Source organism: Musca vetustissima, unplaced genomic scaffold, assembly GCF_032173495.1.
Source record: "Musca vetustissima isolate MV318-11 ecotype Yass unplaced genomic scaffold, APGP_CSIRO_Mvet_v1 utg1319, whole genome shotgun sequence".
Taxonomy (NCBI): Eukaryota; Metazoa; Arthropoda; class Insecta; order Diptera; family Muscidae; genus Musca; species Musca vetustissima.
Window position 1 is genome coordinate 270298 of NW_026884577.1, and position 26111 is coordinate 296408.

Sequence of the window (26111 nt, forward strand, 5' to 3'; positions counted from 1 at the left end):
GGTTAATATTTAGATGATGGAATGGACCAAATATTAAATTTTTGTCCGGCCGCAATTTTGGCCCGAACCTGGAGAACGGGAGCGGCCTAAAGAATAAGCATGTCTGTTTTGAAAAAGGTCGGTCAATATTTAGCTGGCCATATCGACCCTGACTTTTGTGTGAAAAATTGCAAAATTTGTATTTTATAGCGTATATATTTACTCCTGAAGGACATAGACGCGAGAAGTTGATAGTATGTCCAAGAGGAGCTGTTGACCTTCAAATTGAATTATATGGCTGTATGTACTCTGATGTGGGAGTTACACCTAAATATTTACAGGTGCTTACGTATTCAGATATTATTTAATAAACCATTATCACACTAGATGGCGAAAATATAGCGCTTTGAAATGTTCCATGAGGTTCCAGGTATGGTCAAGGACAACGCCAATATTTTTCGGTGATGATCAGATAACAATATTGGGATGAAGTGGACCGAAAACTTAATTTTTTGTGTTTTTTCGAGTTTGTAGTCGAATCGAAAAAAACACAAAAAATTAAGTTTTCGGCCACAAGCCGAACAACACAAACCACGGTGAATATTTTCCAAGCGTAGCACAGGACTATACTGCTACGCTTACTGTTTTTAACATAATTTTAATTTTTCGATTGTCGGAGTTGAATTTTTAAAAAAATTTGTTTTGGGCACGGACCCAAAAAAATAAAATATTTTTTCAGAAGATTTTTTTTGAAAATATTCATATCGTGTGTGTAATATTTTTTAATTATTTTTTAGTAGTAGTTGTTTTTTAATATATTTTCAAAAGCCTATGGTGAAGTGTATTTCTTAAAAATATTTTGTAAAACTTTCAAATTTTAAATGCCTACTGTCCAAACGATTATTTTAAAAATACCTTCCAAGACCTACAGTCTGCGTCGTTGTTTTAAAGAATGTATGGAAGCCGTTTATGTTCTTTAAAAATACCTTTTCAGCCTATGTGGGGTTTCTAAAAATATTTTCAGTCACTCCAGAGGTTATGGATTCCCTAGTCACTCTAGAGGTTATGGATTTCTTAGTCACTCTGAAAGTTATGGATTTCTTAAAAAACATTTGGAATTAGAAAAAAATTTTTTTTTAAAGATCGCTTTTTAAAAGTTATATTTTTCAGCTAACTTTTTTAAGCCGCATATAATCGTTGTGGATTTTTAAAGATATATAGAAATTGTATACAAAAGAAATTGTTTATATCGACTGCGTTTACGACGACAAATTTCACCGGTCCCTTGACCGCCATTAAAAGCGATTTCGACTTTATTTAAAAAAATGTCAGACACTACTGTAGTTGAACCACTCAATAGGCGTGTTTATTTTTAAATACATTCCCAAAGGCTTTTAGCTTGCGAAGATTTTTTGGAAATATTTTTCAACGATTTATATGAGTGTGTTTTTCAAAAAATACGACATCCAGCAGCCTTTTTTTAAATAAATGTCCACCAACTATGGTAGAACTTTAGAAAATATTTTTCAAAATCCTATTTCCCAAGAGGGGAACAGTTCCTATCGTTCTGATGATACATGTTAACAGCAGAACTATCACCTCACTGGAGTGAGCAAATAGAGAAAAAATTATATATCCTTTCAAAGGATATTGGAAAAGATTTTGATATATCGTAGTTTTCAAATAAAATATTGGCGTAGCTAAAAAAATGAAAAAAAAACAAAAAAGGCTATTTCAAATAATAATCGAAATTATACTCATTAAAACAGACAATTAAAAATAAAAAAATATTAAAAAAATACTACTATAATAATGGTATGCAAAAAAAAAGAAAAAACAACAATATTTTCGGATGTTTATACCACGTACAAATATAAATGTTATACAAAAAAATCCAATATATATTTACACACATTGTGCAAAAATATATATTATGAATTGAGTAGAATCCACTTACAAAATTATAGTTTTAAAAATCAGTGGCGTGATCCGAAACTATAGTCTTCCCTGCCTTACCCCTCGGCAAACAATGCCATACATTCCCCACTAATAAATAGTTGTTTTTTATAAATTATACTGTTTTAAAAAAATGTTTTGAATTAAAAAAAACAATATTTTTTAGAGTTTTTATAAAATCGCTATGAATGTGTGTTTGCATGTATGTGTGTGAGTGAGTGAGAGTGTGTATATGGGGTGTAACATAACAATGTGCGTTGTTTTTTGTAGTATTATAATTTTTTGTTGTTATGATTTCTTTTATACTCTGGTATCTGGTGCAACTGTTGATGCCTTCTTATATTCAGTCTCTGTTGATTTTGTGTCACCATCATCGCCATCTTTTTTATTTTCTTCGGGTGCAATATCAATACGGTGGGCTTTACTCCAAACAACTAGATCCATAATAAAGGCCAAGAACATAATACCAGCCGTAATACCTGAAGGGAAAAATGAAAAGAATCACATAATTAGTATTTGAGTATTCGAAAATATTTTTTTAAGGACTAGAATGGCAAAATTCCAATTTTTTTTAAACATTTTTAGAAAAATAATATTTTTTCAATGTTGATAGCCATTGAAAAAATATTTTTTTCTATTTCTATTTTTTAAAACATATTTGTAAGGTGCTGATAAGTGTGCATTTCTTTAAAAATATATTTTATATATTTAATAGTGATTAAACGGCATATACATTAGAATTTTTTACTGGGTTAACCTAATTTATGAGGATTTATTTGACATATATGCAAAGGAATTGACAATTGAAACCCACTGGATTAACGAAATCCGGTTAAATGTAAACGTGATATTATTGGCGCATATTTTTTACCATTATTATAGGCGTGGGGCTAGCATGTCTTGGTGAGTGTGTATTATTTTCAAGGACTATCATGGACATGAGTGTTTTACAGATTATTTTTGAAGGACATTCATGGATTTTTTTTTTTAATATTTTATTTATTTTTTATATATTTTATTATATAAATTGCAGTAAAGTAATTGTGTTGTGGATTTTTTCAAAAATTTTTTCAAGGACTATCATGGACAAAGCAGAAATTGCCTTACTACAATTGGTACAACGGGGTATTATGTCTATGTGCATATGTTTGTAACAGGCAAAAGGAAATGAGATAGACACATGGTTCCTTTTGAGAATATGCATAGAATCAGTTTATAAGTCGATTTATGCATGTCCGTCCGTCCGTCCGTCCGTCCGTCTGTCTGCCCAAGTTTAATTGTAAACAAAGTACAGGTCACATTTATTATTCGAATTGGATGAAATTTGGCACATGTCACTTATTTGAGACACATGGAACCCTATAGAAATCGGTTTAGATTTGAGAATATGCATAATGTCCATGTTAATGTAAATGTACTATATATATATATATTCGAATTGGATGAAATTTGGCACACGCCACTTATTTGGCACAAGGACAAACCCTATTGAAATTGGAAAAAATCGTTTCAGATTTAGATATAGCTCCTATATATATTTTCGTCCGATTTAATGTAAATGGTTCACCAAAGTCCCATATATCTTTCGATTTGCAGGAAATTTTACACAGCGTACTGAATTAAGCCTAGAATGATGTGCGCTAAGTTTCGTGAAAATCGGGTCCGATTTAGATATAGAACCAATATATATTTTCGTCCGAATTTATGTAAATGGTGCACCAAAGTCCCTAAATATCTTTTGATTTGCACGAAATTTTGCCCAGCGTACTGAATTAAGCCTAGAATTATGTGTGCTAAGCTTCGTGAAAATCGGGTCAGATTTCGATATATCTCCCATATACATTTTCGTCCGATTTTATGTAAATGGTGCACTTAAGTCCCTAAGTATATTTCGATTTGCACGAAATTTGGCACAGCGTACTGAATTAAGCCTAGAATTATGTGTGGTAAGTTTCGTAAAAATCGGTACATATTTAGATATAGCTCCCATATATATTATTGTCCGATTTTATCTAAATGGTGCACCAAATGCACAATATACCCAAAGTGGCACAGCTTACTGAATTAAGCCTACAATGACTTTACTAATTTCCTTACTGGTTATAGATTATTTTTGGGTGTGTTTTTTTAAACATATCATTCAAGGATTTTTAAAAATATATTTTAAGCACCCAGGCTATTAATTTTCGATCTATAGACAGAAGTGCTTCAAAATACCCCGTATAAAATGAATATCTCTAGGAGAACTTTTATGTGCATAAGAGACCTTGCAGGTCTTCAATAGATTGATATTGATTGATAGTCTTCTATAAATACAAGATAGTCTTTAGGATTTCGATTTTTAGAAGAGATAGAGGTTATACTCAGAATAGGACACAATAAACAGAAGCCACCCACAGACAGTAGGTCAACTTTTTTTCTACTACCTAGATAGGCCGATGACTTTTAGATAATTTTTCTGTAGCCGAGAATTCTGGAAGACGTCTATATACATAATACCACTAGAAGTTCGTCTTAATTCATGATGTTATTCCAGAGACAAAAAATAGTTTAGAAAGGACATGATGATGTAGGTCTTGTATATCTAAAGGTGAATTGCATACAGAAGGGAGTTTTTTAATTAGAATACATATGGCGGTCCTTCTAAAAACAGACAATGGAATGTCAGTGAAATCTGTAGATATTTTGACCTATTGTAGGTAAATGACAATTAGATAAAAAACTTATGTTTTTGAAGTCAACTATTTTATAGACAAAAGACACAAAAGTCCACAGAAGAATATATCTACTGAAAACTTTTGAGACAATATACAAAATCCATTTAGCAAGGAGGAAGCGAATAGGAACACATGTATAGATCAACGTTTTGGACGTATTTACAGTCTAAAGACCTTGAAAAAATACATTTTTGCAACATTTTCTGTGGACTTGTTTTGGTGGTTGTCTAGGAGATTACTGAACCTTTTAATGTTCCTGTAATAAAAGATAACCTCCTTGCAAAATACATTTTGAAATATCGATAAGTCCTTAGTGAACACCCAAAGACCTTGAAATATATCTTTAAATATATCATAATTTTACAAGATTTTCTAAGGACAGGCTCTTCAGACCTATAAGAAATTAATGAACCTCCAAATGATCATTTAGATAACAGATAACCTCCAGCAACTCTTCAAATTTTTGTTATTAAACCTGTTTCCTTACCTAAAAAGTAATGCCTAAAGGTGTCGGCATCGTATAATGAACATGCTCCATGTTTACCGCAAACCGATTTCCATATGAGACAAGCCGAATCCACCACAGCACCATAGATAATGGGGCAAGGAACATTACCAAATAGACCAATGGCCGATTGTATGACACCCATGGCCATTGCTTTGTCTGAAAATTTGGAAGAAAAAAAAATAATTTCATTATCACAACCAAAATTTAAAATTTAGAATTTTATAATCTCTTAACCTACCTTTGGGATGGGTGCAACGCATTACCAGCAACATGCTGCCCACCTCCGATGTTGAGTGCATAAATACACAGACAGCAAAAATCACAATGAAAACAATGAAATTTTTACAATTACTATCACAATAACCGCTGCTGGCCTCAAAGTTGGGTAGCGAGGTAAGCAAGGGATCGGTAACTATAAAGGACAACAATTTCAAATTAATGGAATGTATATTTCTTTTTTTTAATCCCCTTACCATCTGGAATGCATGTACAATTGGAGAAGACCGTATGATTATCACTGCTACGCATACTGGCCGTCGAACAGCCCGCATGACAGGGTGATATATAAATTTTACCATCAATACCACAAATCGGGGCAAATTGTTCCTTGTCACAGGAACAGAGATTGGCAGCACTGCAGGCTGGTTCAATGGTGGCGGGGCTGGAATTGGAATTACAATTTATTACAAGATCATCGAAGCCATCAGATTTCTACTTACCCAATACTGTTGGCAGTCTTATAGCCGGCAAAATCATTCATATTACAACCAACAAACATTAGTATGACCATACCGGCTGAATACACCAAGGCTGTCAAGGCAATCCATGCTGCCACAGATCTGGCTGTGGGTTTCAATTTCAATATAACCAGTCCGGATATAACAATGCCAATGCCCATAACCAAAATACCACAAAAGGCGGCAATCATATTGGCATCATAGGGTGCCAAACGGAATTGGGTTTCCAAATATTTCGGCAGGAAGGTATACAGACCGGCAATGGGTAATAAATGGAAAACACATGAGGCGGTACGGAACATCAAAATGTCGTTGCTTAATTGGCGGCGAACGGTTTTGGGGAAATCTGAAAGGGATGGGAAGAGAAGAAGGGTAAGAAGAGAAGTTTGGCATTCAAAGTTTAAGGCTCGAACATTTTCGTTGCTTGAACTGGATCGTATAGAGAAGTTTTTGGCTAAAATGTTTTTCCCTTGAAATATTTGATGTTCAAACTGTTTCTATAGGAAAGTTTCAGGCTCAAACTTATTTCTATAGAATGATTTGAGGCTAGGGCTTGTTTCTATAGAATTATTTGAGGCCCCAACTTGTTTATATAGAATTTTTTGAGGCTCGAACTTTTTTTTATAGAAACGTTTGATGCTTAAACATTTGTCTATGGGAAAGTTTGAGGTACGAACTTGTTTCTAAAGAAAAGTTTGAGGCTCGAACTTGTGCCTATATAAAAGTTTCAGGCTCAAAGGCTAAAACATTTTTCTATAGGAATGTTGGGGGCTCAAACTTTTTTCTGTAGGAATGTTTGAGACTCGAACTTGCTTCTTTAGGAAAGTTTGAGGATTTGAACATGATCAAACAAATTTGAACATGATCAAGCTCATCTCTGAAATTGCATTTCATCATCAAACCATTCCTCAAACTTACCTCTCAATCTTGGTTTCTCTTCAGGTTCTGCTGGGCTATCGGCGACTTTTTCACCCTCTGCTGCGGCAGGTGGTGGTGGCTTTTTACCCCTCAGCTCACGTGGAAACGAAAACATGGCAATTGAGGACAACAGCATCAAGGTGCCAATACCCACTGGTCCCAACCACCAGGCACCAATCCAACGAGGATCACTGGCATCAAAGCCGGGATTGGAGAAATTCACATACCAACGGGTACAAAATGAGCCGACAATAAAACCAGAAGCTGGACCCAATATACGGACACCAATTGTTATGGCCATGTACATCGGCGATTGTTTGCTGGCCACATTGTCATCGATGTAAGGGATGCCCAACGTGGAGACGGCAGTTTGTCCAATACCCGAACTCAGCAAGCTGCCGAAGAAGATGCACAAAACGATAACGGTAATTTTCGAATGCGATGCCTGTTCGATTTTGCGATCCTCATTGCATTCTGGAAAAGATAACAGATTTTCATAAATATGTTGGTATTTTGAAGATGAGAAAGGGGTCTTGAGACTTACCCGTGGTGGAATTTTGCGTGTGATTACCCAAAACACAGAGATTCAAATCCAAATGTTGGGTACCCAACTGAGATAGTGTTACACTAGATTCATTGTTCAGACCCCATGGCAAATCGCCAGCCAGGTTGGGGGCCATCAAATCTTCCATTGGATCGGGACGATTTTTATTATACGACATGGCTGTGGTCTGCAGCAAATCTTTGCCGAATATGAAATGTGGCAGGGCACAGGAGAATGCAGCTATTGAAAACAACACCATGCCACAGGCAATCCAGCGCGGACGATGTCCACGCCCCGCAAAATATGTCAACAACATGGCCGTACTGATCTGACCCATTTCACTGGCACTCAACAGGAAACCCGTCGTCTTGGACTTGATCTGAAACAGCTTCTCGATGGTAGTGATGACCGACACAAAATAGGTCATGTACATACCCTGCAGTACGTAGGCGACTAGAAACACCACCATAAAGACATGGGTCGAGGCCAACTTACTGGCCCATTTGGGTCGGAAGCCGAAGAGGCCACAACCCTCACCGTTTGCCTTGTGCGAATCGCTGTCGGACTCATCGATATCATGCTTTTGCTTGTAAAGGCCAGTCAGCGGATCCAGTTCGTCATATTTATCCGTGTGGCCAATGCCATTCTTGCCATTCACCAGTGAACCGTTGTTGTTCGATTGCAACGGCGAATGGTGGTGCATCATTTCATTTTTGAGGTTCTTCAATTCTTCGTTGTTATTGCTACCTGTCCCGGCATAGATGTCCGAACTGGGTTCACCACCCAATCCGCCATCCAATGAGAGGTTATCATCGTTGTTTGTTGTTGTATTTGTATTGCCGTTGCTGCCATTTTGCAGGAGTGGAGTCCAGGCCTGATTCGAATCACGTCTCTGGCCGTTTACCAAGTGGGGCGGTTTGTCATCGGCTACAGCCGATTCCCTGTCCGTCGTGACGGTGGTGTGACCATTTTCATGGCCATTACTTAAAGCTGGATATGATTTGAGATTACTGTTGTTGTGATGATTATTTGTTGTTGGGTTTACAACAACATCACTAAAACTGTCTGAATTCATTGTTGTTGGGGGTTTGAGGCGAGAAAATTTTCGTGTTGTTGTTGTTGGATGTGTTTGTCTTTCGACAATGAGACCATGGGCTGTGTTGTGGTTGTTCCTGTGATTGGTTGCAGTGTTGTTTTTGTTGTTCCCTATTAAGATTCGTTGGAATTGGTGTGTTTATATCGATTTATCCATGTTAATGGAGTTTAGTGTTGGTCTTGTTGTTGTTGTTTGTTGCTGCTATTAATGTTAGCGCTGTTGTAATCGAACGCTATGTTTGAGGTAGATTTGTTGTAAAGCGGCAGTACCTAAAATTAAAAAAAGAAAATATTGAAATATTTTCTTAGGTAAACAAATAAATAAATAAAACTAAGCTAAATAAAACCAATTAAAAAATGAGTTCGATACAACATTAGAAAGTGTGTTTGATCACCAAACCAACACCCAGAGGTGAGTATTATTGTCGAATTAACATCCAGAGGTGGGAATGATCTCCAAAACAACATCCATAGATGAATTTTATTATCATAAAGTTCAGATAGAAGTTTGACCCTTAAACCAACAGCTGGAGATGATTTCGATGACGTAGTCATTATCCTGGGATGAATTTGAATGTCATACCACTATCCAGATTCAGATTTTAACAATCAATTTAAAATCTATTGATATATAATACCCAGAGATGATTGGCTGTGAGATGTTGGTTTGGTGGTCAACCAACATCCAAAGACGCGTTTGCTTTTCAAACCAACATCAAGATATGAGGAGTTTGATCTTCAAATCAACAACCAGATATTACTTTTATCACATAATAATGACTCTGAAATGAGTTTGATCAGCTTGCCAACATCCAGAGATGACTATGAAGATCAATCAAACATTTTGATGTGTGGTGTTGAAATTTCAAAGTAATTTCTGAAGTTCAGTATGACGTCGAACCAACATCAAAAGATGAGTTTTACCAACACATAAAATATATAGCCGAGTTTGATCTTTAATCCAACATCTTGAGATAATTTTTATCATCGAACCAATATTATGGGATACGTTTGACTCTCATACTAATATCTAGAGATAAGTTTGACAATCAAACCATTATCTAGACATGAGTTTGATCATCAAACCAACATCTAGTGATAAGTATTGAGATTAAACCGTTCTCCTGAGATGAGTTTGAACGATGTACTAGGACCCAGAAATGAATTTGATGAACAAATTAAAATCCTGAGATATGTTTGACTTCGAATACAACATAAATGGAATAGTTCGATTATCAAACTATAGCCTAGTGATGGGTTTGATCATCAAATATACATCTAGAAATGTGTTTGAAGATGAAGCAGATAAATTTGACAATCATGGAAGTGACATCCTGAAATGGGTTTCACTGCCATGACAACATTTTGTAATGAGTTTGATCATCAAACATACATCCAGAAGTAATGTTCAAGGCAACATCTTTTCATCCCGCTGTGCATCAGAGTATGAGTGTTTGAAGCTCTAATTGTTCCACATAGAATTGTTTGAAGCTCCTCTTCTCAATATAGATGTGTTTGAAGCTGCAATTGTTTTATACAAAGCTTGTATAAAGGTTAAACTGTTTTATACAAGGAATATTGAAGGTCATTCATTTTATATACAATGGTTTGAAGGTAAAATTGCTCTATATAGATACGTTTGAAGGTTAAACGATTGTGTATGACTGAGTTTGAGGTGTCAAACGGTGTTATAAACAATACTTTGAAGCTCCAATTGTTTTACACTGAGATGTTTGAAGGTCAAACTGTAATGCATTAAGAAGTTTGAAGGTCTAACAACCATATGTGGCGAAGTTTGAACCTAAAATATGTTTACATAGAGAAGTTTGAAGGTAAAACTGCAATGTATTAAGAAGTTTGGAGGTCGAACAACCATATATGACAATGTTTGAAATATTTTTTTTTTCGTAGAGAAGTTTGAATGCAAAACGGTAATGTTTTATGAGGTTTGAAGGTCATAAAACTATGAATGAAAAAGTTTTAAAGTCATAAAACTATATATGAATATGTTTGAAGGTCAAATTAGCCTAAAAATACACAAGTTTGAAGCTCAATATATTCTCAACGGTAGAGTTTGACGGCCAAACCGCTCTGTACATAGAAGACTGAAGGCCTTATGCAAATGTTTGAAGCTGAATATACAGAAGATTGAAAATTAAAATATCCCCTCTGCAGAAGTTTGAAGTTCAAACTTTTGTATATATAGAGAAGTTTTGAAGGTCAAATTCTTCTGCAAATGTATGATTGAAGCTTAAAGTGGTCTATAAAAATATCATTGAAGATCCAACTATATTACAATGTGACATTTGAAGTTACAACTGTTTTATAGAGAGACACGCTTGAAATTGGTCTATATGAAGAAGTTTGAAGGTCATACTGTCATATAAAGTTTTAAGGCCATACAGCAATATATACGAGGGCAGTTTGGAAAGTTCTTAGCCTACCACAAAAAGCGCGGTATAAACAGAAAAAAAATTTAGTGTTTTGGAAGCTTCAAACTTCTTCATAGGAGGCCAGTTCGGAAAGTTCTTAGCCTAGCACAAAAATTTTTATATTTTTATTTTCAAACTTCTTTTCATAGAAACTTTTGAGCTTTTTGAGGAACAGTTCTTTATACGAGGGCAGTTCGGAAAGTGCTTAGCCTAGCACAAAATTTTTTATATTTTTATTTTTAAACTTCTTTTCATAGAAATTTTTGAGCTTTTTGAGTAACAGTTCTTCATTCCTAGCCTACCACAAAAAGTACGGTATAAACAGAAAAAAGTTAAGTTTTTTGGAAACTTTCATTCGATCTGGCAACTCCTTCATATAGCAACAGGTGTTCAAAAAAGACGCATTGGCAATTCTTTACAATAGAAAAATTATAAATGCTAGGGGATCCGTAATTTTTTTACAATGAAAAAAAAAATTACGGATCCTCCTTTTTTGAACTCCTGCTTCTATATTAAGTAGTTGCCAGATTGAAACCCAATTTAACATGTGTTTATAACAGAGATGGAAGTTTCCAAAAAACTTAACTTTTTCTGTTTATACCGCACTTTTTGTGGTAGGCTAAGAACTTTCCGAACGGCCCTCGTATGAAGAAGTTTGAAGCTTATACTGTTCCTCAAAAAGCTTAAAAATCGCTATGAAAAGATGTTTGAAAATAAAAATATCCTCTCTGGATGAGTTTGAAATTTAAACTGCTTTATATAGAGAAGTTTAGAGTTACAATTCATCTGTAAATAAAAGTTTGAAACTTAACTTTATCTGTATGGATAAGTTTGAAGTTAAACTGTTTTATCAAGAAAAGTTTAAAGGCCTAACTGATCCCAGTACAAATACACACATGTGCAAATACACACATTTGAAGTCAAATTGCTTAATGTTAGAAGCCTTACCTAATCTACATGGCGAAGTTTGAAACCATTTGAACAAGCTTTAATCTCTAAATAGAAGTTTGAAACTTAACTTTTTCTGTATGGATAAGTATAATGTTCAAGCTGTTTGAAGTTGCCCAGGACATATGTTTGATACGCAAATACACACGTTTGAAGCTCAAAATGCTCTATATAGAGATGTTTGAAGCCTTACCTATTCTTCATGGAGAAGTTCGATGTCATTTTTATAAACTTTAATCTGTAAAAATAAGTATGAAACTTAACTTTATCTGTGTGGATAAGTTTGAAGTTCAAATTCTTCTATAAAGAAAAGTTTGAAGCTCCAACTGTTCCCAGTAGATATATTTGATATGCAAATATATAGACGTGTTTGAAATTCGAAATGTTCTATATTCAGATGTTTGAAGGCCTATTGGTTAATGTTTGAAGACTTACTCGACCTACATTGAGAAGTTTGATGCCATTTGAACAAACTTTAATCTGTAAATATAAGGCTGAAACTTAAGTTTTAAAATTTAAACTGTTCTATAAACCGAAGTTAGATGCTCCAATTGCCTACAGGACATATGCTTGATATGCTCTGATATGTTTGACGCTTTTGAAATTCCAAATGTTCTATATTGAGATGTTTGAAGGTCTATTGCTTAATATTTGAAACTACATTGAGAAGTTTGTTGCCATTTGAAAAAAATTTAATCTGTAAATATAAGTTTGGAACTTAACTTTTTTCTGTATGGAAAGGTTTAAAGTTCAAACTGTTTGAAGGTCCAACTGTTCCAAGTATGTTTGATATGCAAATAGACGCGTTTGAAATTCCAAATATTCTATATTGAGATGTTTGAAGCCCAATTGCTTAATATTTGAAACCTTACTAGACCTACATTGAGAAGTTTGATGGCATTTTAACAAACTTTAATTTGTAAATATAAGTTTGAAACATAAGTTTTAAAATTTAAACTGTTCTATAAAGCAAAGTTCGATGCCCCAAATGTTCCCAGTACATACGTTTGATATGCAAATACACACGTTTGATGTTCAAAATGCTCTATATAGGGAAGTTTGAAGCCCAACTGCTTAATGTTTGAAGCCTTATCCAAACAACATGGATAAGTTTGATGCCATTTTAACCTACATTTAATGATCAAACATGTTCAAAATGAGTTTTACCCTTTGTAAATGGTATCGCAATGATTCTGAAATGTTGTTGCTGGAGCATTTATAAAAACATCAATACTTCTCGCTTATTGGAATTTCGAAGTACATATTTTACAACTGGGGCGTAACCACACATTTTGATAATTTATTTTTTTTTCAATGTTTACATATATCGCAAAAAAAAAATAAATAAATTGCAATCTTGACTTGCATGGGTGTGTGTGTGTGTTTGTTGTTCTTTTAATATATACTATGTTTACACAAGGGGACTGTTAAGACAATACAAATGCAGTGTATATTATTTGTTGTTGTTGTTTTTTCCGATAAGTAATAAGTTTCGCTTTCATTTCAAATATCGACACGATTATAAAGCAAACAAAAACGAAGTGAAAAAAATGCAAATATGTTTACATTTCCCCCAGAGGTGGGTGCTGCTCTGGCTGGCTAGCTTACCTTTGCACCGGTTGGAATAAAGAATTTATTATTGTTGTTGTTATTTTTGTAGAAAAAGGAAAAACAGATAACTTGAAATGTATTAAAATTTAGTAAACCACAACGATGCCGTTTCGAATGGGGGGTATTTTTGGTAGGTGTTTCGTATAAAACTGTTGAACAGTAACTGAATGCCAAAAAACAAATAAATCCGCAGCAACGTTTATAAAACAACAACAACAAAATATATAATGCATGCTTATCAGTTAGTTGTTGTTGTTGTTGCATGCTCTTCTAACCGGCGTTGTCAGAGTTGCCGTGGTTGTGGAGTCGGCAGATTTTGCCGTATTTTTGTTTGTGTCCATTTTTATTCTTTCATTTTTTCATTGCAAAGTACAAGTTTAACGTATGACTGGATGACTGACACTGCGGGATAATGAAACTGTATTAAACAAATCTTAGTCACTTCGGTTGTAAAACAAAGTTCAATAAACCCATAAAAAAGTGAGGCACATAAGCATCGATTTAATTGCCGTCGTTTGTGGCTGAGATGTAAAGTTGTAAAAATTATCGGAAATGCCCTAAAGGTCCCCTGTTCCTTATTTTATTCCAGGGTCTTTTAGTTCTTGTACTCCCTCAAGGTCATTAATGGAATTAGTTTTTATTGAAAATTTTGTTCAATTGTGTTGGTGACCTTGAAAATAAAAAAATTATCTTATCAAATATTTATTCTATTTAGTTTTTGTTTTCGTTTTCGTTTTTTTTTTGGCAAATGCGTCAGTATGTGTTGGCAAACAATAACAAATTATGCAAAAAGATTTGAATACACTTTTGTGCAATTAGTTTTTTTTTGATTTGCAAAAATGACGTCATAAATGGTAGAAGTTGTGAAGCATGAGAAATTTAATATTAAAAAATGAAAATAAAATAAATAATTTAAAATTGAAAAAGAAAAAAAAAATGAAATCATATTGAGCATCAAACTAATTTTTATTAATACATTTGATGATCAAACCTCCATTTGATGATCAAACCGCAATTTGTATAGATGTTTTTTACCCTCAACCCCTAGTAAACATATCCGTTTCCACATCAAACCAAGTTTCATTATTCATATTGATCATCAAACCCATATACATATATAAGTTCGATCATTAATCCATTTCATACAATTAAATTCGAATTTTTATTTATCCCATTGATGATCAAACCTCCACATATAGGCAATTTGTATAGATGTTTTTTTACCCTCGACCCCTAGTAAACATATCCGTTTCTACATCCAACAAAGTTTTATAATTGATATTGACCATCAAACCAATATACATATATGAGTTGGCTCATCAATCCTTATTGTACAACTAAATTCAAGCTTCGAATCCGCCTACGGGGAGCAGAGCTGAATGCTAACGGACGCGTCAATAGGTTGCGAATAGTAGGAAGCCCAACACTATTCGTTGGGTAACTGTGAATAACAGAAAAAAGTCGCAGACAATCAGGGGGCTTAGGGGGAGAGTCTCGGAGTCCCCAAACGCTGGGGTGTCATGCGACTTCGTGCCTATCAGCGTTCTACGGTTTGCAGTCAAGGTCCCGGCTGTATTAGAACGGAGCCTTGTTGATACCTGGGCGCCTCAACATGTTTTTCAGGCTTAGTTGCCAAGTCCTTACCATGGTAAGAGGCTATGCCATGGTCGACCTCAATCCCTCACTCACAAAAAAAAAAAAGAAAACAATTTATGCGATTTTTCGTCTGATGCTGGTGTGGCTGCCTTGGCACCCTCAGTCTGAACCCCTCAAGTGTTGACGATCCAAGCCATCCCTGGACCTCTCTTTAGCCACTTGTCCTACACTCGACGACGTTAACGAAAGCCTGGAGAGGCAGTCGGATTTTCTCCTCAATCTTCTAGAAGAAACCGGCTCCTTCCGCCTTAGAGAGTCTCGGAGTCCCCTAACGCTGGGGTGTCATGCGACCTCGTGCCTATCAGCGTTCTACGGTTTGCAGTCAAGGTCCCGGCTGTATTAGAACGGAGCCTTGTTGATACCTGGGCGCCTCAACATGTTTTTCAGGCTTAGTTGCCAAGTCCTTACCATGGTAAGAGGCTATGCCATGGTCGACCTCAATCCCTCACTCACAAAAAAAAGAAAACAATTTATGCGATTTTTCGTCTGATGCTGGTGTGGCTGCCTTGGCCCCCTCAGTCTGAACCCCTCAAGTGTTGACGATCCAAGCCATCCCTGGACCTCTCTTTAGCCACTTGTCCTACTCTCGACGACGTTAACGAAAGCCTGGAGAGGCAGTCGGATTTTCTCCTCAATCTTCTAGAAGAAACCGGCTCCTTCCGCCTTAGTCAGGAGAGCATCCCGAACCAGCTCTGGCATGACTCGCCTTTGTCGGACGAGGATGACATCATGGAAACTACGGTGATTAGCACTACGGTGATAAACACAGCAGTAAACATGGCGTCTCCTCCGAAGCAAGTAAACCCTGGCGAGGTTGAGGATCTGCACTCGATCTCCACGGCCTGTAGTGACGTCGCGAGACTACTCAGGCAATTGACTGTCGATGCAGATGCTGGCACTGATGAGAACCCCACCGTCAAGATGGATGACTCATCAGTACCAGTATCTGCTAGACAGGCCGATGCCAAAGAGATTGTTGCCAAGAAGATGTACCGGAGAGCAGTTAACTACTGTAAACGATACATCGATACGGAACAGCGACTCCATCACGGGGAAGAAATTCCTGCTAATCAAGAGGAACCTCAAACTCATCCGGAAGTTCTCCAGGAACTATCCTGATGATATTGAGAGGGACTTCTTGATTGACAGGATCCCCCGACCCAGTACTAGGACCACAACGGTAGTCCCTTCAAAGAATGAGAAACCTGCTGATGGCCCTGTGATCAAATTTCTTACTCTATTCCAGTTTGATCAGCAGTACTACAACGAAAAAAAGGTTGGCTATCAAACTCATTTCAATTACGAAAATTTTAGCATCAAACCAATTTATATAGAAATATCTGGCCTTAAAACCAACTTAAGAAGCATATTTTTGACATCAAACCTACCTCTATAACATAGATTGGTCATCAAAATTACTTCAATTACGAGACTTGATCATCAAATCAGTTCCAAAGAATGTGTCTGGCGTTAAAATCTATTCCAAAAGCATAGTTTTGGCATTAAACCTACCTCTATAACAGAAATTGACCATCAAATTCATTTCAGTTACGAAAATTGTTCATCAAACCAATTCCAATAAATGTATCTGATCTTAAAACCCACATCCAAACCTTCCCCAATAACAGAGATTGTCCATCAAACTGATTACATTTACGACAATTGCCCATCAAACCAATTTCAGATGTATCTGATCTTAAAACATACATCCAAAGCATAGTATTGACATCAAACCTACCTCTATAACATAGATTGGCCATCAAACTTATCTCATTTGCGAAACTTGATCATCAAACCAGTTCCAATAGATGTATCTGATCTTAAAACCTACATAGTTTGGTACCAAACATTTCAGTTACGAAAAATGTTCATCAAACCAATTCCAATAGACATATCTGATCATAAAACATACATCCAAAGCAAACTTTCCCCAATTAAAGAGATTGGTCATCAAACTCATTTCAGTTACGAAAATTGTTCATCAAACCAATTCCAATTTATGTATCTGACCTTAAACTACACCTCCCAAGCATATCTTTGGCATCAAACCTACTTGTGTATAATGGAGATTGATCATCAAACATATTTTAGTCATGGACTTTGGTAATCAAACCTAACTCAAAAGAAGTATCGGGCTTTAAAACCAATTTATTTGATCATCGAACCTAATTATACGTTAAATCTTTAAACTAAAAGTGACACATACCTTGATATTTGACCCTAAAACGGGTAATGAAATTTGATCATCAAACTATATTGATGTATGATTCTCAAACTATATTTTATTCTTTAGTTTTGATCATAAAATCTACAAACCTTCTTCAAACCTATTTCTAAGTTGATTTATTTTTATAGTAAAAGTGGCACCTACCTTGAACTTAGTGTTAGTTCTATTGTCAAGTTTGATCGATTAAAACCAATTTGGTAATGAATTTTAATCATCAAACTTAATTTTATATTTCAGTTTGAATAAGGGAATCTAGTTCAACATTGAGGTTTGAACCCAAAAATTGTCATCTACAATTGGGGTTTGATAATGAAACTCACCTATAAAATCAAGATTGGACATCAAAAAATCGGTTCAGATTTTTATATAGTTCCCATATATATTTTCGTCCGATTTAAGGTAAATAGTGCACCAAAGTCCCTATATATCTTTCGGTTTGCACGAAATTTGGCACAGCACACTGAATTGAGTCTAGAATGATGTGTGCTAAGTTTCGTAAAAATCGGTTCAGATTTTGATATAGTTCCCATAAATATTTTCGTCCGATTTAAGGTAAATGGTGGACCAAAGTCCCTATATATCTCTCGATTTGCACGAAATTTGGCACAGCGTACTGAATTAAGCCTAGAATAATGTGTGCTAAGTCTGGTGAAGATCGGTTCAGATTTAGATATAACCCTCATATAACTCCCATATATTGCTTCGCCCGATTTTACGTAAAAGTGGGACTAAAGTCCCAATATATCTTTCGATTTGCACGAAATTTGGCACAGCACACTGAATTGAGCCTAGATTTATGTGTGCTAAGTTTCTTGAAAATCGGTTCAGATCTAGATATAGCTCCCATATATATATTTTTGTTCAAAAATGCGACGTCTGTTACGATTAATCTGTTGAATATACCCAATGTGGTAAAGGGTTACTGCTTTCCTTACTGTTTTTTTTTATAAAGTCGACGCCTTAAAAATATATATTTTTTTTTAAATCTACTCCTAAATATAGGACCTAAAATTTTTTTTTTAAATCTACGCCTTAAAGCAAATTTTTAAAAATATACACCTTAATTTTTTTTTAAAGTCTACGCCTAAATATATAAAAATATATTTCTCAACACCTACTCCTAAATTACCGAGGTAGGGTTCATCCAGCCATCCATAGATATTGTCTCTCAGCTGCTTTTTAACCTACCCCGTAAATGAGGTGATGGCCATATCTTTTTAAAACGTTCCGAAACCTCTTCAAACAGTTGAGGAAAACTCGGTGTTAAAATTTTAAATAACTCCTCATACTGGATGGCAATCGTGCACATGCATTCATGTCTGTTCATACTCATACCTATATCTCACTCTCTATCTCCCTATCAATGAACTCTAATCGTTTGCTATTCACAGCTGATATAAATTCAAGGTTAGCAAAAAAAAAAAAAAAACAACAAAAATTCTAAAATGAATTTCACTTTCATTATCGACAGCAATGGCAATTATTTGCGTTTTTTGGTTGCATTGCCGTTCGATCAATCGCTGGATGTTTGGTTGGATAGATGACGAATGCTAACACAAGTTGATATGATGGGGACTGATATATTTAGGGTTGTGCATACACATACATTCTGGAGTGCAAAAGATAAGATGAAAAAAAAAAAATAAATATTATAAATTATTCAGTACCCAGCGATTTGTTGCTGCAATTCAATACCGAATCGGGAATATATAATTTTGAATATTTTAATAGAGAATGAAATCCTGTTATTCTGGAGAGATGTAGATTTGGAAAATCATCATAATATTGTTGTTATGAAGAATGTTTGAAAAACGAATTTCACTATTGAGGTGATCAAACACAATAAAACATTACAACATATGTAATGTTACATTACAACATATGAAATGAAAAATATTTATGGGAACTATATCAAAATCTGAACCGATTTTTACGAAACTTAGGACACATCATTCTAGATTCAGTTCAGTGTGCTGTGCCAAATTTCGTGCAAATCGAGAGATATTTAGGGACTTTGGTCCAACATTTACCTTAAATCGGACGAAAATATATATGGGAGCTATATCTAAATCTGAACCGATTTTCACGAAATTTAGCACACATCATTCTATGCTTAATGCAGTACGCTATGCCAAAAATCGTGCAAATCGAATGATTTTTAGGGACTTTGGTGCACCATTTGCCTAAAATCGGGCGAAACTATATATGGGACCTATATCTAAATCTGAACCGATTTTCACGAAACTTAGCACACATCATTCTACACATAATTCAGTACGCTATGCCAATATTCGTGCAAATCGAATGATTTTCAGGGACTTTGGTGTACCATTTACCTAAAATCGGGCGAAACTATATATAGGATCTATATCTAAATCTGAATCGATTTTCACGAAATTTAGCACACATCATTCTATACTTAATTCAGTACGCTATGCCAAAAATCGTGCAAATCAAATTATTTTCAGGGACTTTGGTGGACCATTTACCTAAAATCGGGCGAAACTATATATGGGAGCTATATCTAAATCTGAGCCGATCTTCACGAAACATAGCACACATCATTCTATACCTAATTCATAACGCTGTGCCAAATTTCGTGCAATTCGAATGATTTTCAGGGACATTGGTGCATCATTTACGTAAAATCGAACGAAAATATATATGGGAGCTATATCTAAATCTGAACCGATTTTTGCAAATTTCAATAGAGTTCGTCCTTGGGCCAAATAAATGAGTTGTGCCAAATTTCATCCAAATCGGATCATAAATGCGCACATTGTTTACAATTTAACATGGACAGACAGACGGATGGACATGCCTAAATCGACTCAGAAAGTGATTCTATGCATATTCTCAAAAGGAACCATGTGTCTATATCGTTTTCTTTTGCCTGTTACAAACATATGCACAAAGACATAATACCCTGACCACAGTAGATTTAAAAAATATATATTTTCCAGGTCCTATATTTAGGCGTAGATTTTTAAGGTTCTCAAAACGAAATAAATTTCTTCCAACACTTTCCATTATAAATTATTTCGATTTCTTGTTTGATAATATATTTTATTATTATTGTTGTTGTTCTTCTTTTTCCTGCTGATGATATTTCGATTGCAATTCTAAAGTACGTAGCAGCTTTGATGATCAGCAACAATTTAAATAAAATGTATTCAGCAGCAGTTATCTACAGATTTTTGCAAACAAGTTCATTTTTTTTATTTCTCCGCTAGATTTTTTATAAGTTTTATTATTTATAGTATAATTGTTTTTATTGTTGTTGTTGTTGTTTTCTGCGTTGTTACTCAATTATAGCAAATTATAACAAGAATAACAAGCAGCAATTAAACGAAACTGTAATAATACCGATGATGAGTATAACACAGCAAGAAAACTAACCTCCGCTGCCGATTCTCAGCTTTCTGATAGGGCGGTACGAAATTGTGTCTGGCCGGCAAAAGTGTGTGCGAGTGCGGGGTGTGATTGAAAATTCAGCTGAATTTGAGTAACTAAAAAAGCAAAAAAAAAATAATAAAGTAAAATAATTTAAATAACCGCCACACATGCCACTCTCATATAACAGCCGCACTTTGTTTGTTGTTTATTTTTTTTCGTGATGATTTTCAGTCAAATAAATAAGAAAATTTCAATGTGAAGGTCACCATCACTTAAACAATGACAAAACACCAATTAAATGATATATTCGGGCATGTCGCCGCTATTGTTGTTATTTGCTGTCAACACCAGAAAAATTGCTGTGCGGTTTGAAATTGAGTTGAGCACAAGAAAAAAAACGCATTTCGGCATATTTATTATCGCCATGGGAATACACCATGCTGCATGTAATCGATCAATATGGTTCGTATATTTTGTGGGGAAAATAAATTTGATGGCAAACAAAGACTATGACGACGGTGAACTTACCTAACGATGAGTCTTCAGGCCTGAGCTAGGAGGTTGCAGGCAGAAGGACGTGAAACTATCACTACTGACAAAGTTCGAGATAAGAATCAACCCAGTTTATGGGACTTGCCATGTATATGACAAGAGATGAGAAATGTGGAAAGTTCTATGATCTATGATACCAGTCGAAAGGAAGATTTTTAAATAACATTTTCAAAAAGTACATTTAGGCGTAGATTTTATAACATATATTTAAGCAGTAGATTTTGAAAAAGTTAATATATGTATAAAGTTTTAAAAACATTTCTAGGTCCTAAATTCTGCATAGGTTTTTAAAGTTTTAAATATATTTTTACAAATACAGTATTTAGATTTTTTAAGAAAATCTATAGGCTATGAAGGGGTAGATTTTCAAACATATTTTTAAGGCGGATAAGAAGGGTTAGATTTGTTAAAAATATTTTTAAGACGGATATGTTTCTTTGAAATTTGAGCGGATATGAAGTGTTAGAAGTGGATTTTTTATATATATTTTTTTAAATTCTATGATTATGCGTAGATTTTAATACCCTTCACCACACTGTGATACAGGGTATTATGTCTTTGTGCATATGTTTGTAACAGGCAAAAGGAAATGAGATATACACATGGTTGCTTTTGAGAATACGCATAGAATTAGTTTCTGAGTCGATTTACGCATGTCCGTCTGTCCGTCCATCTGTCTGTCCATGTTAAATTGTAAACAAAGTACAGCTTGCATTTATGATCCGATTTGGATGAAATTCGGCACAGTCCACTTATTTAGCCCAAGGACGAACCCGAACCGAAATTGGGAAAAATCAGTTCAGATTTAGATATAGCTCCCATCTTTTTTCGTCCGATTTAAGGTAAATGGTGCACCTATATATATTTCGATTTGCACCAAATTTGGTACAGCGTACTAAATAAAGCCTGGAATCAGGTGTGCAAAGTTTCCTGAAAATTGGTTCAGATTTAGATATAGCACCCATATATATTTTCGTCCGATTTTAGGTAAATGGAGCACCAAAGTCCCTATATATCCTTCGATTTGCATGAAATTTGGCACAGCGTAGTGAATTGAGCCTAGAATGATGTGCGTTAAGTTTCGTGAAAATCGGTTCAGATTAAGATATAGCTCCCATATATATTTTCGTCCGATTTAATGTAAATAGTGCATCAATGATCCTATATATTCTTCGATTAGCACGAAATTGGGCATAGCGTAATGAATTAAGCCTAGAATGATGTGCACTAAGTTTCGTAAAATTAGGTCCAGATTAATGTGTTTTAAGTTTCGTGAAAATCGGTTCACATTTCGATATACCTATCACGTAAACCCACATATATGAAAATCTGTTCAGATTTAGATATAGCTCCCATATATATTTTCGTCCGATTTTGGGTAAATAGTACACCAAAGTCCCTATATATCCTTCGATTTGCGCGAAATTTGTCATTGCGAGCTGCATTAAGTCTAGAATGATGTGTGCTAAGTTTCGTGAAAATCGGTTCAGATTTCGATATACCTCTCACGTAAACCCACATATATTCGCCCATTTTTACATAAATGGTGCACCAAACTCCTAATGTTTGTCCGATTAACGCGACATTTTGCATAACGTATCAAATTGAAAATAGAATGACGTTACTGCGTTTTGTGGAAATTGCTGGATATGCAGCCATAGCTACCATATATATTTCGAATGGGTGTCTGATTGAGATTACATTTTTTTAAGTCCTATAATTATGCGTAGATTTTTATACCCTACACAACTACTTAATTTTTGTCAATTTTGTTGTTCGCTCCAGAGACCGCAATTATGGACCGAACATCGCGAAATTTTACATGGAGAAGGGGATCGGGACAAAGAATACGCATGCCTGTTTCGATAAAGATCAGTCATTATTTAGCGGGTTAAATGGGTCCTGACTTTTGTGTGAAAAATTAAAAAAAAAAATGTTATTCTATGGCTTATATATTTACTCCTAAATGACACCCGATACCCGACAAGTTGCTAGTATATGGTTGACTTTTAAAGTGATACCAATTATATTGTCATATGTACTCGAATGTGGGAGTTAAAATTAAATATTTGTAGGTGCTTACGTATTCAGATATTATAATCATTACCACACTGGAGGGCGGAATTAAAGCTATGATCCCTTTGAAATTTTCCAAGAGGTTGCAGTTATGTTCAAAGACAACGCCTATAATTTTCGGTGATGATCACATAAAAAATTTGAGATGAAGTGGACCGAAAACTTAATTTGTGAGTTTTCGAGTCGATCTGTAGCCCTTAAGCCGAACATCACAACACAACCCAGGGTGATGGGAATCTCAATATGTTATTAGCAGGGCTGCAATGAATTTTTGGAATATTCGGAACATATGTCTGTGTAAGGAAGAAATTCTGTTGATCTCTAATCGGCCAATCGGGGTGCAAATATCACGAAATATTGCCCAGGCTCGAAATAAACATCCGCAGAAAATAATAGTTCACCCTCCGTCACTCACTAGTTTTTAAATATTTTTTTCAGGTCTTAAAATTGAGCGTGGTTTTTTTTAAATATTTTTTCATTTTTTTTTTAATTTAGGCGTAGACTTTCAAATTTTTTTTTCAATTTGATTTTTTATATATATTTTTTTATTTCGTTTATGTACATACATATTTTTTTCAAAATATGTTTGTATTGGAAATAGGCAGGTGTAGATTTTTTAAAATATATTTTTTCAAATCCTTTCGGTTTAGATTTTTTTTAAATACACCCAGGTGATATATTTAGACGCAGATTTTTAAAAATATATTTTTTGTCACATAATTTTTCCACTTCTCATAAAGCCATAGATTTTTTTTGTTGCAAGAAAATGAAAACCACTTGCACTTCAGGTGAGTGTGTGTGTGTGTGCAATAATTCTATTTAATTCGAACAGGTATTACTGCTGATGTTATAGAAGACAAAATTGTGGTTTAATAGCAACAACAACAACTACAGAAAATAACAAGAGTAAAATGAAATAAAATGAAAAAAAAAAATACTAAACATGAATTGGCATGAAATCGAATTGCAGACCGACCAGACGATAGACAACTAAACTCGATTTTTCCATTTTCTAAGTTTTCCCCCGCCAGACCCTCCTTTCCACCACACCACCATAACCACTTTGGCCATTACGTTAGCCTCAGCATTGCGCAAGCTAAACATCGATACAGAAAACAAAAAAAAAAACAAAAACAGAGCGATGTTCGATGTTGCAAATGGAAAATAAATGCAACTGCATGCAAGCCGAACAGCGAATGGGAAGAGAGTAACAGGGGGGAAGGCAAGGAGTGTCTAGAAAATTACATTAAATTGTAGAGTGCCACACTGTGATTGTGCAATATCAAAATGCCAGGCCGTGCATGGCATAAAATTGCAACATATCGCCGCCGTACAGCAGAGATTCTTACTTTCAACAGACAGCGAAAGTTGCAGAAGCAGGCAAGACATGCTGGGCGGCAGCGGCAAGGCGAATAGCGTAAGAATAAAAATCCCAAAGAAGTATAGAAAGAAGCCAGGCGAAGCAAAAAACGTGCAACATGCAATTTATGGTCGAACATGATCTAATGCTGCAAACAATCAACCATGCCACAAGTAATTCTACCAAGCAACCACATAGCTGCCGCTGCTGCTGCTGGGGCATGGATGGATGCGGCAGTTGGCCAAAAGAAGTGAGACAACTTCCAACTAACATTGATGACGATTATGTGGCTGATAATAATGATGGTGTCGCTGATGCACATGGAAAACTAGAAGCCAAAGCAGAAGAAGACAAAAAAAAAAAATAAAAAGAAACGCTTATGACGAAATAGCATTGAAAGTAAATTGCAAGTGATTACGTTACACGTTAGTTGGTTAGGCTGAATGCCTGGCTGGTTGGCTGGCAGCTAGTCCAAAGCGCGCTGTGATGATGCTACTTGGGGAGGCAATAAAAAGTGTGTGTTTTTCCTATCTCGGTTTGACTTCTAGAGACTGGTTCGGCAACATTTTGCAGTCATGCCATTCACGTGTGATTATGTAGTAGGCATATCAATGCCGCCCTCCCTCCACTCCACGCCAGGTGGATGATGGGGGAGCTAGATATAGTAGTTGAATATCAAAAACACACTTTTATGACTGTACTAAGTGGCCAAGTACCACAAGGATAGGCCATCACCATCACCACCACCACCACACAAAAAAGAAAACCAGTAATCAAAAGTTGATACAGGTGATGTTTCCCTTTTGTCGCTGAGTGCAATAAAAACAGAAAACCAAACTTCTAGGTTTGTTTCCAAACACACAGACTTGATGTTGGTAGACTTAGTAGTGGACTATGTCACCTTGCAGGTTTTTTCTTTTATTTTTGTATTTTCTTGTTTCCAAATTTGGCTGCCGACAATGGTAGAAAAACAAAACAAGTGTTTATTTACTCCATTGTCCTGAAAACAAAAGGAAATGTTCCTCCCACATTGTTGACTTGCAACGAAAGGCGGCAAAAGGAAAAAAGTGAAAGCTTTTTCAAACACACACCCCCACACATTTTTCTCTGTCAGTGGGGAAGTAGGTGAGAGTAAAACAAAAAGTTGAAGATTTTTTTTAAAATTATTTTAAGGTAGTTTAATTTTTTTTAAATATATATATATTTTTTCAAATAGTAAAAAATTCTAAAATTTTTTAAAACTAAGTTCCAGGTCCTTTATTTATGCAAAGATGTTTTCAAAAACGCTTTTTTCAAATAGTAAATAAATGCCAGCGACTTAATTGGATAGGTCATGTTGTGAGAATGGGATGAAGATGCCCCAGCCCAGAAGGCATATAAAAGCGAATCAGTTGATGGT

General features: G+C 35.2%; 3 protein-coding genes across 3 annotated transcripts in view; all 3 read right to left on the reverse strand.

Annotated features, from left to right (window-relative positions):
* Positions 1 to 26111, reverse strand: part of LOC133331572 (E3 ubiquitin-protein ligase Nedd-4) — a 307165-nt gene that overhangs the window by 129432 nt on the left and 151622 nt on the right. The gene's annotated exons all lie outside the window — the stretch shown is intronic.
* Positions 1 to 26111, reverse strand: part of LOC133331575 (MICOS complex subunit MIC13 homolog QIL1) — a 267176-nt gene that overhangs the window by 121025 nt on the left and 120040 nt on the right. The window lies entirely within an intron of this gene.
* On the reverse strand, positions 2236 to 8179 carry LOC133331562 (solute carrier organic anion transporter family member 74D). The gene is made up of 7 exons (XM_061539946.1): positions 7360 to 8179; positions 6816 to 7289; positions 5880 to 6243; positions 5634 to 5821; positions 5399 to 5572; positions 5140 to 5316; positions 2236 to 2414 (listed from the first exon to the last, which is right to left on the reverse strand). The coding sequence occupies exons 1-7, from the start codon at positions 8063 to 8065 to the stop codon at positions 2236 to 2238; spliced, it is 2262 nt and encodes a 753-aa protein (XP_061395930.1). The 5' UTR covers positions 8066 to 8179.